General features: G+C 38.8%; 1 protein-coding gene across 2 annotated transcripts in view; it reads left to right on the top strand.

The window, feature by feature from the left end:
* Positions 1-15553, top strand: part of BMX (BMX non-receptor tyrosine kinase) — a 77483-nt gene that overhangs the window by 44779 nt on the left and 17151 nt on the right. For both annotated transcript variants that reach the window (XM_027835364.1, XM_027835365.1), the window contains exons 10-14: positions 2769-2823; positions 6808-6887; positions 9578-9705; positions 11241-11315; positions 11704-11875. In XM_027835364.1, the coding sequence (XP_027691165.1) occupies positions 2769-2823; positions 6808-6887; positions 9578-9705; positions 11241-11315; positions 11704-11875 (510 nt within the window). The remainder of the gene's footprint in view (positions 1-2768; positions 2824-6807; positions 6888-9577; positions 9706-11240; positions 11316-11703; positions 11876-15553) is intronic.

A 15553-nucleotide genomic window follows, 5' to 3' on the forward strand; every position in this document is an offset into this window, starting at 1 on the left:
GTCTGTCTGTCTGTCTCTCTGTCTGTCTGTCTCTCTTTCTGCCTCTATTATTTCGTGGCAAACACAGTGTCTATACAATGAAGAGATAACCTTAGTTTGATCAGGGTGACACTGAGTTATAGTCTAGATATTTTGCACCTAGAATTATATGGTAAATGGTGTCTCTCTGTTTTAAGTGTTACATAGCTCTTAATAGAAGACATCACAACTCAAACCCATAGGGAAAACAAAATCAATTACATCAAGGGTGATTTCTGCATTGGGTTGGGAGATGGATTTGAAGACCTCTAAAATAATCTTAGACAAGCCGCTTGGCCTCTCTAGGACTCAGTTTCCTCATTTGTAAAATGAGCATGGCTGATGGCTGCTAAGGTCCCTCTCAGCTCTAAATCTATGATCTTGTAAAGAGATGATCTCGTCAGTCTCTTCCAGCTTTAGATGGATGACTTTATGAAGCTAGGACTAGATGTCCTCTGCAATACCTTCCAATGCTGTCATCCCTTAATCCAGGGGTGGGGAACCTGCGACCTCAAGGCCACATGTGGCCCTCTATGTCTTCAAATGTGACCTTTTGACTGGTTCCAAACTTCACAGAACAAATCCTCTTAATAAAAGGACTAGGGCCTGGTCCTAAATAACAGCTAATAACAATAGCTAGCATTGATGGCTATTATTTTTAAGGCGTTGCAAAACGCTTTCCATATATACTGTCTCATTTGAGCCTCACAACCACCTTTTGAGGTAATTACTATAATTATCCCCATTTTATAGATGAGAAAACTGAAGCTTAGAGAGTTTAAGTGATTTAGTCAGTCACATAGCTAGTGAGTATCTTGAGGCAGGTTTTGAATTCAGGGCTTCCTGACTTTAAATCCAATGGTCTACCCCTTTTAACAAGACACTTAGCTAAGTTCTTTTCAACTGTACAATAAGATTTTATGCTTAGCTGAATGAAATCTAATATGTCAGCCTAATTTCACATATTATAGAGAAGATACAAGGTAATGGGACACATTCTATCTACCCATAGAGACACAAAGACAACTTATTCACACCCTAGGAATCACCAAAGCGACAGAACTCTAATTTAAAAAAGGCTTTTTAACCCAAGGAAAAGATTTTTTTCAGCTTGGCTTCTCTGTTGAGAGATATGTGAATATTTTTGCACAAATTTTGTGTATGTTTCTAGCCTTCCTTTTAAGTCTCTTGTCAAGGATAACTCTAGGCAAAATTGGAAAACAGACCTTTTGCCTCTGTCCACCCCCTTCAAGAATTCCTTCTTTCTGAATCCTTTCTACAGCTCAGGGTCTAGCAGCTGCCCCACATTGAACAAACAAAAACCAAGGGAAAAAAATCACCCTATTCAGCAGAAAGGATCCATTTTTTCTTACTAAGGTATAAGTAATTAAAGAGGCTTAGTATGAGATGGAAAATTACATTAAAATAAAAGGCAAAGACTTTAACCAAAAGAATAAGTCTTTGTAGATTTTTCAGATATCAGTCACCTGAGTGGGAAAGTAATTTTATTTACAAGGCACCTTTCCCAGAGCCTCTGAAAAGAGAGGTCAATCCATCTTCTGTTGATTCTTTGGAATGGCTCAGTGACCCTAGGCCTGATCACTTATCCACAGTAGTATTTCCTTGTCGTTTACAGATTAAGCTGGTGGGTAAGAGAGGAAGGTGGGCCAGAGAAGGCGAGGCCCATTCTCTAAAGAAATTGAATGTCATTTCCACAGTAGGTGGAAAATTGGAGATGTTCAGAGAAAAACAGCTGTGGGAGGTTATCTGATCTCAGTTTCGTAGCTCCTCATGACATGATTTTACCAGCAATATGAGGGCCATTTTATTGGAGCTGATATTTTGCTGGTGTGGCTCCATTAGCATCTTTGATCCCACTCAAATGGAGATTCACAAGGCCACTGGATGGTTTCTATATTGAAAAATTCTCTCCTGGAGCAACTAGGTGGTGCAATGGATAGAGCACCAGCCCTGAAGTCAGGAGGACTTGAGTTCAAATCCAGCCTCAGACACTTTCTAGCTGTGTGACCCCAAATGCCTCCAAAAAAATCTGTCCCATTTCCCTGCCTCCCCTGGACCACAGCCTAAGGTTTTTGGTTTTTTTTGGGAGTAGACCACCGAAAAAATTTCAAAAATGGTAAAGGTTGGGTCTCTAAAAAGTTACGAAGTGTTCTTTCACATACAGCTTCCTCTCACTCCCACCCCAACGGGACTCCTGTCTACCAGGGCTTTTTCTTTTACTCGGTCTCATGAAGGTTCCTATCTGATACCTAGTTATCAGGAAGATGTTAACGTCACAGATGTAGCTCTGGAGGAGACCTCAGAGGCCATAAAATCTGACTCCTTCATTTTACCAATGAGGAAACTGAGGAAACACATTATCCACCCCCACCCCACCAACATCTAACCTACCTTAGAAGATGTATCCAGTTGCTTAGGGGAAAAGCATTTTTAATGGCTATACTGCAAAATGTGTCTCAATCAGGTTTGGTTTGGTTTGGTTTTTGAAGAAAATTAGAGCCATGAAACAAGATGATTTGGGATCTGACTCTTCTGGTTACAGGACAATCTTAATGTATATAGCTTCCTCATTGGCCTTATAGAATCACAGAATTATACAACCTTAGAGATGGAAGAACTTTAGAAAAATTATTCTCCCTCCTCCAAGTTTTACATATAAGAAAACTGAGCAACATATAAGTCAAGATAAAATAATCCCTAACATCAATGCACAATCTTTTCTGCTGCAGCTGGTTCGCAGGTGATATCTCAAGAGCCCAATCTGAACAGTTACTGAGACAAAAGGTACTGTGAAACAGCCTTACTCTCTTTTAAAGTATCCGTACTATCTTTTTTTTTCCTGAGAAATACACAATATGTGTTAATTATGTTGATAAGATAATTGATGAATTGATTGACTGTAGTCAATTCATGGTTGTTAAGGGGGACAATTCAATTAAATATACATGTAGGTATTGGGCTTACGTAAAATGGACAGCGTACAGAGATAAATATGACACTCCTGCCCTCAAGAGGATGAGTCTCTAATTTCAACAAGTAGAGATTGCGGAAATGCACTTTCCAGGTTGAGTTAACAGAATAAGCCAAAACACAGAATTGGTAAGGTAAGGCATGAAGGAACATCTACAAAATGAATAAAGTCTTGTTTGACTAGATATCGGGTTTATGAGGGTGGATGATAAATAATGCTGGCCATATATCACTGAGGGGCCTTTGGTCCCAGAATAAAGAGGCTAGGTTCTAGGCTGTAGGAAAAGGGAAGTCAGTAAAGATGTCTGAGCTGGGGAATGACATGATCAGAGTTGCACTTTAGGATGGTTTTTTACCAGCATTGTATAGGATGAATTGGAGTAGGAAGAAACTAGAGGTTGGGAAAATGAGTTAGTTGTAAGAGGATTGACTAAAATAAAGTGGCAGTAGTGGGAAAGGAAAGAAGGGGATGGATTTGAGAGACTGTGTGAATGATCAGATGTGGAGGTCATAAGAGATGTCAGAGGTGATTGGCTGATTGGGGAGAATTGAAGCCCATTTAGGGCCATGTAAGGTCACATGGATGGCATAGGCCATAAGCAGGACCAAGACACAGGTGTGCCAACCTTACCATGCTGCCCTTTATACCTGTTATACAAGCTTAAATGGACTAATCTTTTAGAAATAAAACAATCATATCGTGCCTTGAGGAGGTTTTACAAAACTGGAGACTGAAGTAAACCTAAATAGCTGGATAGGCTTTTTTAAAAATGTTTTTCACTCTCCTTGGGGTCAGAGAAGCAGCATGGAGTAGTGGATAATGTGCTGGGCTTTGAATCAGGACAACCCAACTAGGTGGCTACTTGTCCTGTTGGAGTCCAGGGGTGGCTCTGAGGGTTTAGGGATTGTTTTTCTAAGACTATAACTCATAAATCCCCACTAGTCTGTTTCCCTATGATTATTGTTTGAAATCAATTATTCAAACCCCATAATTGACATTTATTAGTTTGTGTGTCCACTGATAAGTTATTTTATTCATCTGAGTCTTAATTTTCTTATCTTTAAAATGGGCACAATAATACTTCACAGGGTTGTAGAAATATGGTAAGCGAAGTGATATTCCTAAAGTGCAGGCTTGACCATGCTACTTCTCTGTACAAAAAGTCCCAGTGACATCTAACGTGCAACACAAACTCATCTACTGGGCATTTAAAACCCTTCATAATTTGGCTTCAGTATATTTTTCTAGGCTTATTCTACAATATTCCCTTGTACACATTTGTAACAGTAAGGTGTTACGGGCTGCGGCACTTATAATTTGTTTCACAGGTTCAGATCTGTACCCACAAAGACATGTTCACACTTTTCCTAGCTTATAAATGATTTAATAATGATAATAATCATAAAGATTATACAATCTTAGAAGCAAAGACTATTAACAGAAAGATAGAGAGATAAAGAAGAAGAAATACATCACCAATCCGAGGAAGCACCAATTCCTGAACATCTGGCTGCGGGAGTCCTGTATCACAGCCGTCAGGGTCTTGGTTGGGAAAGTCCCTACGGCAGAGCGTCCTCTCCGAGGGAGACTCCCAAAGTCACTTTCCCAAGAAAGCCCTTTTTATCATCCCTACACAAAGAAGGCAGGGAGCCAAGGAATAGGTGATTAATCCTAAGGACCTGAGAGTTTTGGCTGAAACTCTCCGTCCTCAAGAACAATCTTTGTTATGTCAAAAAATGTCTCGGATCAATACCCAGGAACTGACCAAGTCCCTGGATGTTTACCTCAAGACTTGTTTTTTAAGAAATAGTTCCCCAAGGTGGGGTCTGGGTTGAAACAAATCCCAGAACAATACGTTACACAAGTTCCTTGTCCCTTGGCTTGGGCTGTGGGTGGGGAAGATCTTATACATGTACAATGTTGAAGGGTTACTTCAACATTCTATAGTCTGACCAAACAAGCCCATTTGCTGTCCTTCATACAACATTCTACCTCCCATACTCATGACTTGGAACAGGTTGGAATGCAACTCCCCACCCCCACCTCCCTGCCTCACCTCCACCTCTTAGAATCCCTAACTTCCTTCAAAGCTCCCCTCCAGAGTTACCTCCCACATGAGGCTTCTCTTGATCTCCCAGCAGCTAATAACATCCTTCTCCACCAAATTACCTTGTATTTGCTGTGTATTGCATAGGCTCTGGGGCTCACTCTCCCATCATAACACATATTGTCAGGATAGATCCTCAGAACTAGATGACTGCTTATCCCCTCAGATAGCTGGGGGTAGCTCTGAGGGTTTAGAGATTGTTTTTCTAAGGCTGTAGGTCATAAGCCCCCACTGGTGTGTTTCCCTATAGTTATCAATGAAATCAATCAGCCAGGCAGATTTAATTAGCTTTTGGATAGGGACGAGTGGTATAGAATGAACAGTTGGTCCAAAACATTCCCCACCCCAAATTCTGTGACACTCTCCCACCAGTACATACAGAGTCTAAGGGAACCTGGGCTCAAACTTAGAGCATATGTGGCAAAGGGAATAACACAGATCTTGGGAGTTCTTTTGCTAGAGTCTTCAAGATGAACCTCTAAGGTATGGTGAAGATTTTCTGCTAGGCTCCTTATGGAGACTTAGAGATGTGTTTCATTCTTCTATCCAGTTCGTCCTCAGTTTCCCTGTGTTCACTTTCATCAGATGTTCTATAGATGCTGTAGCACATTAATGAGGAGTCCAAAATTCTCTGAACTCTTCAAAACTCACTAGGTCCTCCTCTGGACAAGGGCAGCTTAGGGAAGGAGATCAACACCAAAGCTGAGGCTGGGGATGGGTGCTAGGCACAGAATTCTCCCCCTTGCCCTCCAGTAATTTCTTCTAAGCGGCTTGGATAGAAAATTCCTACTATCAAGCTGCCAGATCTTCAAATGCCTGGGTTCTGAATTGATGTTTTATATAGAACCCACCAAGTGATCTCAAACAATCCGAAAACAGTTTCTGTTACTCCATTTTATCCAAGGGTTTTCAAGGGCTTCTAAATTGGTCAACAATGTTTTCTACATCTAAATTGATCAAAATTTAAAGCCTTTGATTGCTTGATTGATTCAATTTATTATAAAGACATCAGGGCTAGATATTGGGTTGGCTACTTTAAGTGGGGTGGGGGGATTTGGTTGGTTGTTTCAATCAACTTTCATTTGTGTCTCCACCGAAATAACACAAACATGTTGTACCTTTAGGAGGTTTTAACAAAAACTAGCACACCAAAATAAAGCTAAATAGCTAGTGTGCATTGACAGAAAGTAAATTCCTTAAGGGCAGGGATTTTGTTTTTGTCTTTATATGCCCAGTGCCCAGCATAATGCCTGGCCCATTTAGGTTCTTTAAAAATGCTTACTGATTAATTCATTGATTGACTGACTGATACTAATTGTGGGACCTGCTACCTCTCAGTGACCCAGGCAAGACAACAAATGATGGATGAGTTGCTGATCCACATATTTCCCTACTCTGATGAAAAAAGTACAAGACGAACAGGATTAACAGCTAAGTGGGCTGGAAAAACCAGAATACACCCTAGAGTTGTATAAAGAGAGCCCTGAAGAACAGGAGGAATTTTGGAAGGCTTTCTGTACAAAATGTTCTACTTGTAACTCTTTGAAATGTAGCCTTTGGGGCAACCAACAGGAACATTTTAGTCAATCCCATTTCATACCTTCTAAACAATAGCTGAAAAGTAGTTTTTGAAAATGATAATTTCCCTAGCTTTATCTTTATTACCTTGAGCATTTTCCTTCCTTTTTAGGGAAAAGAAGGAGCATTTATGGTTCGGAATTCAAGCCAAGCAGGACGGTACACAGTATCCTTGTTTAGTAAGGTCCTCAAGTAAGTATGAGAAGGATTATTTATTTTTTTGTGTGTGTTCTTTACATATGTAGCTCCTTCATAATGTTATCTTATTAATCAACTTCAGTGGAGTGAATTTTTTTTTCTGTTTCAACAGATATAACATTTCACAAATTATTTAGGACTTGGTCAGAGATTATTTCCTTTCACATGCCAGGCTTTTGGTTCTGTGCTCCCATGGGTGTGGAAGGAAGGCAAGTTGCCATGCCCTGGGCCTCTTACCCTCTCCCATTGATGTTTTCTTCTGTATTCAGTAATAAGCCTGGACAGAGGTCAGTCCCTGGGGCCTGTACTTTCACAGCACAGGTCTGGTAGAGAAAGTCTTTAATTACCTTGAATAATAATAACAATAACACCAATAATATTTACATATGCTATTTAAGGTTTGGGCAACTAGCTGGCACAGTGAATAGAGTGCTGAGCCTGGAGTCTGAAAGATTCATCCTCCTGAGTTCAAATCTGGCCTCAGGCACATTAACTTAACCAACACTGTTTGCCTCAGTTTCCTCATCTGTAAATGAGCTGGCAAAGGAAATGTCAAACCACTGTAGTATCTTTGCCAAGAAACCCCAAATGGGGTCATGAAGAGTCAGTCACAACTGAATGACAAAAAATTTAAGTTTTACAATTTGTTTTAGGTATATTATCCTCTTTGATTCTCACGATAACCTTCTGAAGTAGGTGCTATCATTATCCTCATTTTACAGATGAAGAAAATGAGATTCAGAGAGCTTATATATGACACCCAGGGCCACACAGTTAGTAGTGAGTATCTGAAGCAGAATTCAAACCCAGATCTTTCTTACTTCTAGTCCTGTACTCTGTTCTGTTTTGCAGGCCAATCTGACATGTGGCTGAACAGGAGTAACTATTTTTCTGCACAGTTCTTTCCCTGGAATGGCCCAGGCCATGCCACTCATCTTGTAGGTTTCATGGTGACCTAGGGCTACCCCAAAATTGTAGTGTCTAGATGTGGTGAGGAAGTAATACTCCCTTCTTCTATTCACTAGAGCAGGGGTGGTGAACTCGTGGCCTTGAGGACACATGTGGCCTTATAGGTTCTTGGGTACAGCCTTTTGACTGAGTCCAAGTTTTCCCGAACAAATCCTTTTATTAAGGGGATTATTCTGCGAAGTTTGGATTCGTGTGGTCTTGAGGTCATAGGTTCGCCACCCCTGCAGTAGGGTGTACAAAATATTCCATAGTGTTCTGATGTATCCCAATATTGGCTTGGGGTAGCTAGGCGGCATAGTAGATAGAGTGCCAGTCTTGGGGTCAGGAAGACTCAGCTCCCTGAGTTCAAATCTGACCTCAGACATTGACTAGCTGTGTAACCCTGGACAGGTCGCTTAACCCAGTTTGCCTCAGTTTCCTCATCTGTAAAATGAACAGGAGAAGAAAATGGCGAACCCCTCCAGTATCTCTGCCAAGAACACCCCAAAGAGTTGGATAAGACTGACTTGTAAACAACAGCAATAATATTGGCTCACTAGAACATCGGGATGAGAGTTTGGCCAAACAATAATTGAGACTAATTGAGAATTGATTTCCAGCTTATACTATTGATTTGCGGCCATTTTGGCATTATGGAACCCTATCATCGTTTCTTTGTTTTTTCCCAATTCTTCCCCTCCCTTCATCCCTCACTTCCAACTCCAATGTGTTATGTAGCATACAGTTATTTTTGGAACAAAAATTAATTTAAATTAATTGTGCTCTGAGAATTTTTGAGAATATGAAAAGTCTTCCTTAAAATAACTACAGATGTCACAAATCCAGAGTTGGAAATCATAGCTCTAGACTTCCCCCAAAATGCCAGGTAGAAACTGAGTTCCTTAGTCTATCTATTAATTGGTATATTGCAGCATCTGACCGTTTAACAATTTATACTTGACACGAAAAGAAAGGAAGAATTTTTTTTTAAGACTCAAAAGCAATATGACAATTTGCCCACTCATAGTTTCTCTATAACTTAGGAGGTAGTGTGGTGCAGTCAATAGAACACTGAACTGACTAGGAGTCATAGGACCCGAGTTCTAATCTTTATTCTACTATTGTGTGATTTAGATTCTGTGGGCCTCAGTTTCCTCATCTGTAAAGTGTGTATGTATGTAAGGGTCTGTGGTTGGGCTAGATGACCTCCACTGTCTCTCTTTGCTCTGGCTCTATGATCCTCTAACACCCGGTAATTTCTGAAAGACAAAACTTCTCTGTCCAGAGGTCCAGCAGCAGCCCTGAAATCACTACAAAGTGGGGTTCAGAGTCCAGCTAGTCATTACGGCAAAGAAAAACACTTAAAAAACTGTCATTCCATAAACTTTAAAGCACATAGAATAAATAGTATCAACTACTAACCAATTAGTTGACCAAAACCTTTATTATCCAGGGGAAAAAATGCTCTCAGGCTAACTCAAAGGTAACCAACATAATCAACTGGTATTGGCTTTCTAGTTAAATGGGATTCTACTCCATATTTTTAAAATGATACATACATATTGGAAAGTAGATAAAGAAGAAATCTATATTGCGTAATTTTGCCTAGGTGATTGGTATCCACAAAAGGCATGAAATTTAGAAAACTAAACTCATCTAAATGGGCTCCCAAATCACTTATCTAATTAAATTTTAATTAGTGAACAAATGCTAACACCTTTTGCTTTCTTTTTCAGTGATAAAAAAGGAACTGTAAAACATTATCACGTGCACACAAATGCTGAAAACAAATTGTACTTAGCAGAAAACTATTGTTTTGATTCGATCCCTAAGCTTATTTATTATCATCAACACAATTCAGCAGGTAATCCCTTAAGTTTCTTTTCTTTTCTTTGTGACGGAATCTTTTCTCCAGTCCTGCTCCAAATATTGTTATATATGAAAGTGTGGGAGAAGTAAATGATTCCTTTGAAGCACTGAGATTTGGCTGTATTTTTGACTGTATATTTCTGTAGTGGGTTCTCTAATTGCTCAACAGAGAACACAGCTGAGTTAAAGTAGATTTGGTAAGTGGAGATATTCATTTGGCACCTTTCATATAATATGACAGTTTTATGTTATGGCTGGGTAATGGTCCAACTGCAATCGAAATTCAGGTAACAGAGCAGGGAAATTCTCTTCCCTTCTATGATATATGAGTCATCATCAAATACCAAAATGAAAATCAAGATTCATATGTAGAATATTTAAATGAAACATTTTAATTTACTATATGGATTATAATTGTCATAATAATCCATAATCTATTACTTAGAAGTAATTGTCATAATAATCCATAATCCATTACTTAGAAGTCTTATGGTTGAATTTCCTCCCTCTCAGAACCAATTCCTCATCTAAACTTGATTTCTGTGGAGGCATTGCCATCTTTCCAGTAACCCAGGTGCACAACATTGGGATCCTCTTTGTCTTATCCCTGCCTCTGGATATTTATATCCTTTCAGTTGCCAAGCCTTACTGATTCTGCTTTCAGAACATTGTTTGTGCCTCTCTCTTTCTACTCCCACCACCTCTTAGTTCAGGCTCACATCACCTCTTGCCTAGACTTTTGCACTATCCTCTTCATTGGTCTCCTTGCTTCTAGTTTTTGCTCTCTCCAATCTATCCACAGAGCTGCCAAAGTGACATTCCTAAAATGCTGATATGGCCATTTGACACCCTCCCCTTTATTTACCCCCAGTTAAAAATACCTTCAATGGTTTTCTATTGCCTCTAAAGTAAAATACAAAATCCTAAGCTTGACTTTGAAAGCCTTTCCCAATATGGCTCCTACCTACCTACCTTTCCAGTTTTGTTTTGTTTTGTTTTTTCACAGTTCTTCCTTTCACATATTTTTTCTTTCAGTCAAATTGGTCTTCGAGATGTTTCCAGCATGCAACATTCCCTTTCCAGACTTTTACCTTTGCATAGGTCATTCCCTGTTTTGGAGTACATTTCCTCCTAACCTCCTTGGGATCCCTTGCTTCCTTCAAAACACAACTTAAGTGCTACCTCCTACGTGAGACCTTTCCTGCCTCTCCCAGCTATTAGAGTTCTCTTCCATTTGGAATAATTTTGTATAACTTTATATGTACCCTGTATTTGCTTATTGGTTTACTTGTATCTCCCTCAGTAGAATACAAACTCCTTCAAGGTTTACAGCATATCATCTCAGAGAATCATAATAGCACTTAAATCTAATTCAGACTTAAGATATGGACAAAACATCAATTTCCTCAAATACAAAATTGCCACATTCTATTTGTTACTTGCCCTAATTGTTTGGTTTTTCCTTCTACTATTTAGTAATAGACTAAAAGCTAGTCTGGGTATTTGATTATGCTCTTGTTATTTTTGCAGGAATGATTACGAGACTTCGACATCCCGTGTCCACCACAGCCAATAAGGTCCCATCCACAGCATCCTTGGGAAGTGGTATGCTATTTGCTTTTAATTTTCTAAACTATTTTGTTCATATTTTTATGATTTTCTTTCTTTTTAAATAGATAAACGTGATTACATTCATGGAAAGGATTGGCAGCAGGAGAAATTGTTTCATAGGACTGTCCTAGGGAAAAAATAACATTTTCTAACTTTACAATGGCTTAAAACTTTCAAGTTACCTAATATATTTTCATGTCATAAGCTTTCAGAGGATGTCATCAATTTTTAAGATTTCCTGTTAGTAATTATTTATAGAAACTTGCCATATTTTCTCCATGTTGCAGTGTACCTTTAGTACCTTGTAAAGCAAATCACTATTAGACTCCCAAGTCTTCATATTCTTACCAGATTACTAAAGAAACTTGCTTTGCTCTTCTAGGAATTTGGGAGCTAAAGCGAGAAGAGATTGCCCTTTTGAAAGAATTGGGATGTGGACAGTTTGGAGTGGTGCGTCTGGGAAAATGGAAGGGAAAATATGATGTTGCCATTAAGATGATTAAGGAAGGTTCCATGTCAGAAGATGAATTCATACAGGAGGCCCAGACCATGATGTAAGTAGTATTGTTTTACCTAATTAAGGGACATTCAGACTACACTGGAAGTGGAAACCATATTAATGTCCTATTGGATACTTAAATTTTTTTTCCTCTAACAGGTTTTTTCCCCTTCTCTTCTTTGGATTAACCCTATAATACTCTTTATACAGAGAAAAAATGAGATAAACTAATCTCAGAGCTGGAATGAGATTATGGGTCATCTTGTCCAACTTGCACCTGACCAGGAGTTCCCTTGACATCATTCCTGAGAACCAGTCATACAGCCTTTTGAAGGACGCCAATCCACTTTGGGATATTTCTGATTGTTAGAAAGCATCCTCTTACACTGAGCAAAAACCTGTTTCTGTGACTTCTACCTGTCTCTCTGAGTTCTCTAGGGCCAAGCATAACAAGTCAAATGTAATCCCTTTCCTATAGATATCCTATCAAGTATTTAATTATAATATGCCCCCTCCTTTGTCTTCTCTTTTCTCTGCTATATATCATATGATCTTCAATCCTCCATTGGACTGACATTTGCCAATGTCCTACCTAAAATATGGCCTCCTACAGTCCAGATGTGGTCTGACCAGGGAAGAATACATTAGAACTGTTGCCTTGCTTGTTCTAGATACTATGGTTAAGATCACATTAGCTTATATGTTAGCTGTGCCACTTTTCATTCTTATTGACTTTAGAAAGAAGTTTTTCGTTTTGTTTTGTTTTGTTTTCCCCTAGCCATGCCTTTCCCATCCTATCCTTGGGCAGTCAATTCTATTAACTCAAATGCAGAATTTTATGTTTATACCCATTGAATTGTATCTTATCAGATCCGGTCTAACCTCTTAGTCTGTCAGGATATTTTTGGATCTTGGAATTATTGTCAAATGTGTTAGCTATCCATGTGTTCTGAGTCATCTACAAATATGTTAAGCATGCTATCTAGACCATCATCCAGGCCAGTGATAAAAAGTGTGAAAAAGAAGGGAGAGCCCTGGGAAACTACAATAGGGAACCCCGACTCTGACTTTTTGTTTTCTTCTTTCTGCCCTCTCTCTATATATCTTTAATTGGTAAAAATCCATGTGAGTATTTAAAGCATTTCAATGGCATATTTTACTCTTAGTCAGACTTTTAGAACCTTGGACAGTCACAGTAGTTTGAAAAAAAATGCTGTAGCAGACATTTTGCAAACAGCCCTCAGGGTCATAGATTCAAAGCATCAGTATAATGCCAACACAGTCTGAAATGAGACCAAATGCTCTTTGCAAAATCAAAACCATCAGACTTACCAGTGTTGAAAGACCTACTGATAACCCAGCATTTTGGTAACATAGCAGAGCTGCTATGTTAATAGAAGGTATAAATGAATGAGATGTCATAAAATTGTGGAAGGAAAGATGTTATTAGCATCCCATAAATGAGACAGAAATTGTTTTGGCTGGATAATAACAGGGTCAATCCAATATAACCTCAACATTAATGGGGTGCCTACTGTGTTCAGAACAGAGATCCAATTCAATCCAATAAACTTTCATTAAGCACCTACTATGTGCCAGGCACTGTGCTGAGCACTGAGAAAATATAATTAACAAAAACAAATACAACCCCTACCTCTAGGGGTTTACAATCTAAAGGGGAAGATAATACACAAAAGGAGGCAGAAAAGGGGTGAGGAGGGAACATGATACCAGGAGTATGCAGTATGGGGAAAATTTTTTCCCTGGAACTGAAATCAAGGCAGGGCAATAGACCCAAAGTGAAGTGAGGAGCTGAGGGTTCGATTTCTATCCTCCATAAAGGAAGCCATTGAAAGAGTTTGGTACTCCACCCTCCAGCCCTCCAGGTAGAGGGGAGAGGAAGCAGGGGAGGTAGTATGAATCAAGGCTCGAGTTAGCAACATGGTGATGAATTTAGAAGTGATGAGCTTCTAAAAAAGAGATCACAGTATGACTCAATTTCTACACCCCAGCCATGAATCAGCTCACTTTGGATTGTACCGAAACTCCAAACATTATTATTCTAGGAAACATTTACCTTGGGGCCCTACTCTTTCTCATTGGTGACTTTCTCCATGGGGCTACTATTTTAGGAAGGATTCCAGCTACGCTTCATCTTACTCACCCCTTGACTTTCTCCAGCCTTCACCTCCTTTTCCTTGCCTAATGTATGGGAAGATTCCCGTTCTTTCCCTCTCACCCCTTACCAGCCCCACTATATGTGTTGCCTCCCCTCGTTGGACTATAAGCTCCTTGAGGGTAAGGACTCACTTGCTTGTATTTATGCCCCCAGAACTTAGCTCAGTGCCTGGTACATAGTAAGCATTTAGTAAAAGCTATATGTATCTATGTATCTAGCTAGTTTTACAAAATGTAGTTCATCAGTATGATTATGGCTTCACTCCATTGGGCTGTCAGCAGAGTGCAAAGGGAAGAACACTGACTAAGAAGTAAGAGTACCAGTATTCAAATTTACCTCTAACATTTACCTCTTAGCAAGTCACTTAGCTTTAACATTCAGGCCTCTCATCTGCAAAATGAGCAGATTGGACTCTATGACTACTGAGGTCTCTTCCAGTTAGATCTGAGTCTACTTATCGATAGATATCTATCCATCCATCCATCTATTCATTCATTCGTCTATTTATCCATCTATCTATCTGCATTTCTATCTATTCATTAATTTATCTAATTATCTATCCACCCATCAATTCATCTATCTATTCATTCAATTATTTATCTATCATCTATCTATTCATTCATTTATCTATTTATGCATATATTTATATATTTTATAAAAAGTTGAAAGTCTATTTTATCCCACTCTATTTTATTGCCACTTCTTACCTATGTGACCTTAGACAATTCATTTGACCTTTCTGATCCTTTATTTCCTCATCTGTAAGATAATTTAAGATAATAATACCTTTTGTGTTTACCTCTCAAGGTGGTGTAAAACTCAGAGTAGATAATATGTTTTAAAGTGCTTTGTTAAATTTAAATTGTTATATCATTTATTATCACTGCTATTATTATTGTTCAAAGGATAAATATAAAGTTCAGTGGTGAACAAAGCCCAAATAAATGCTTTTTGGTAATCTAGATGAGAGATGATAAGACACTTTAACTTGACCTTTGGTAGTAGGATATTGCATGTCTAGATGTATTTAGGACCCTGAACTTAAACTTGGGAAAAGAAAAAGAAGGAATCAAATTCTTCTGTGTAATTTTTAAAAATCAATTTATAATGCCTAAAAGAGGAGGATATCTATAGTTCAGGCTGAGCCTGAATTCTCTATTCCCAACTGGCCATGAATCAGAGTTTCTGAAAGAACTTTCTTCTGTTCCGGATGAAAGACCATGCAGGTTATCCCACAAGCATGTGCCCAGTTGTCTCTGAGGTGGCAGGAAAACAAGTCAGTACTTTTTGTCTTAGAGGCAAAAGTGCCATTGGAATAGCAGGACAAGTTCTGTCTCTCTCCACTAAACTCCAAGTTATAAGAGGGAAAAACCATGAAGACTTATAGATAGAGAGTTAATTTTGATGATGTTATTAATAATAATAATAGCTAACCATTATTGACTTTATTTTTTTCTTGATAATTAATTTATTTATTTTTAGTTTTCAACATGTACTTCCATAAGATTTTGAGTTTTAAATTTTCTCTCCCTCCCTCTCCTCCCTCCTCCCCAA

This window comes from Vombatus ursinus, unplaced genomic scaffold (assembly GCF_900497805.2).
Source record: "Vombatus ursinus unplaced genomic scaffold, bare-nosed wombat genome assembly UNPS02014814.1, whole genome shotgun sequence".
Lineage (NCBI taxonomy): Eukaryota > Metazoa > Chordata > Mammalia > Diprotodontia > Vombatidae > Vombatus > Vombatus ursinus.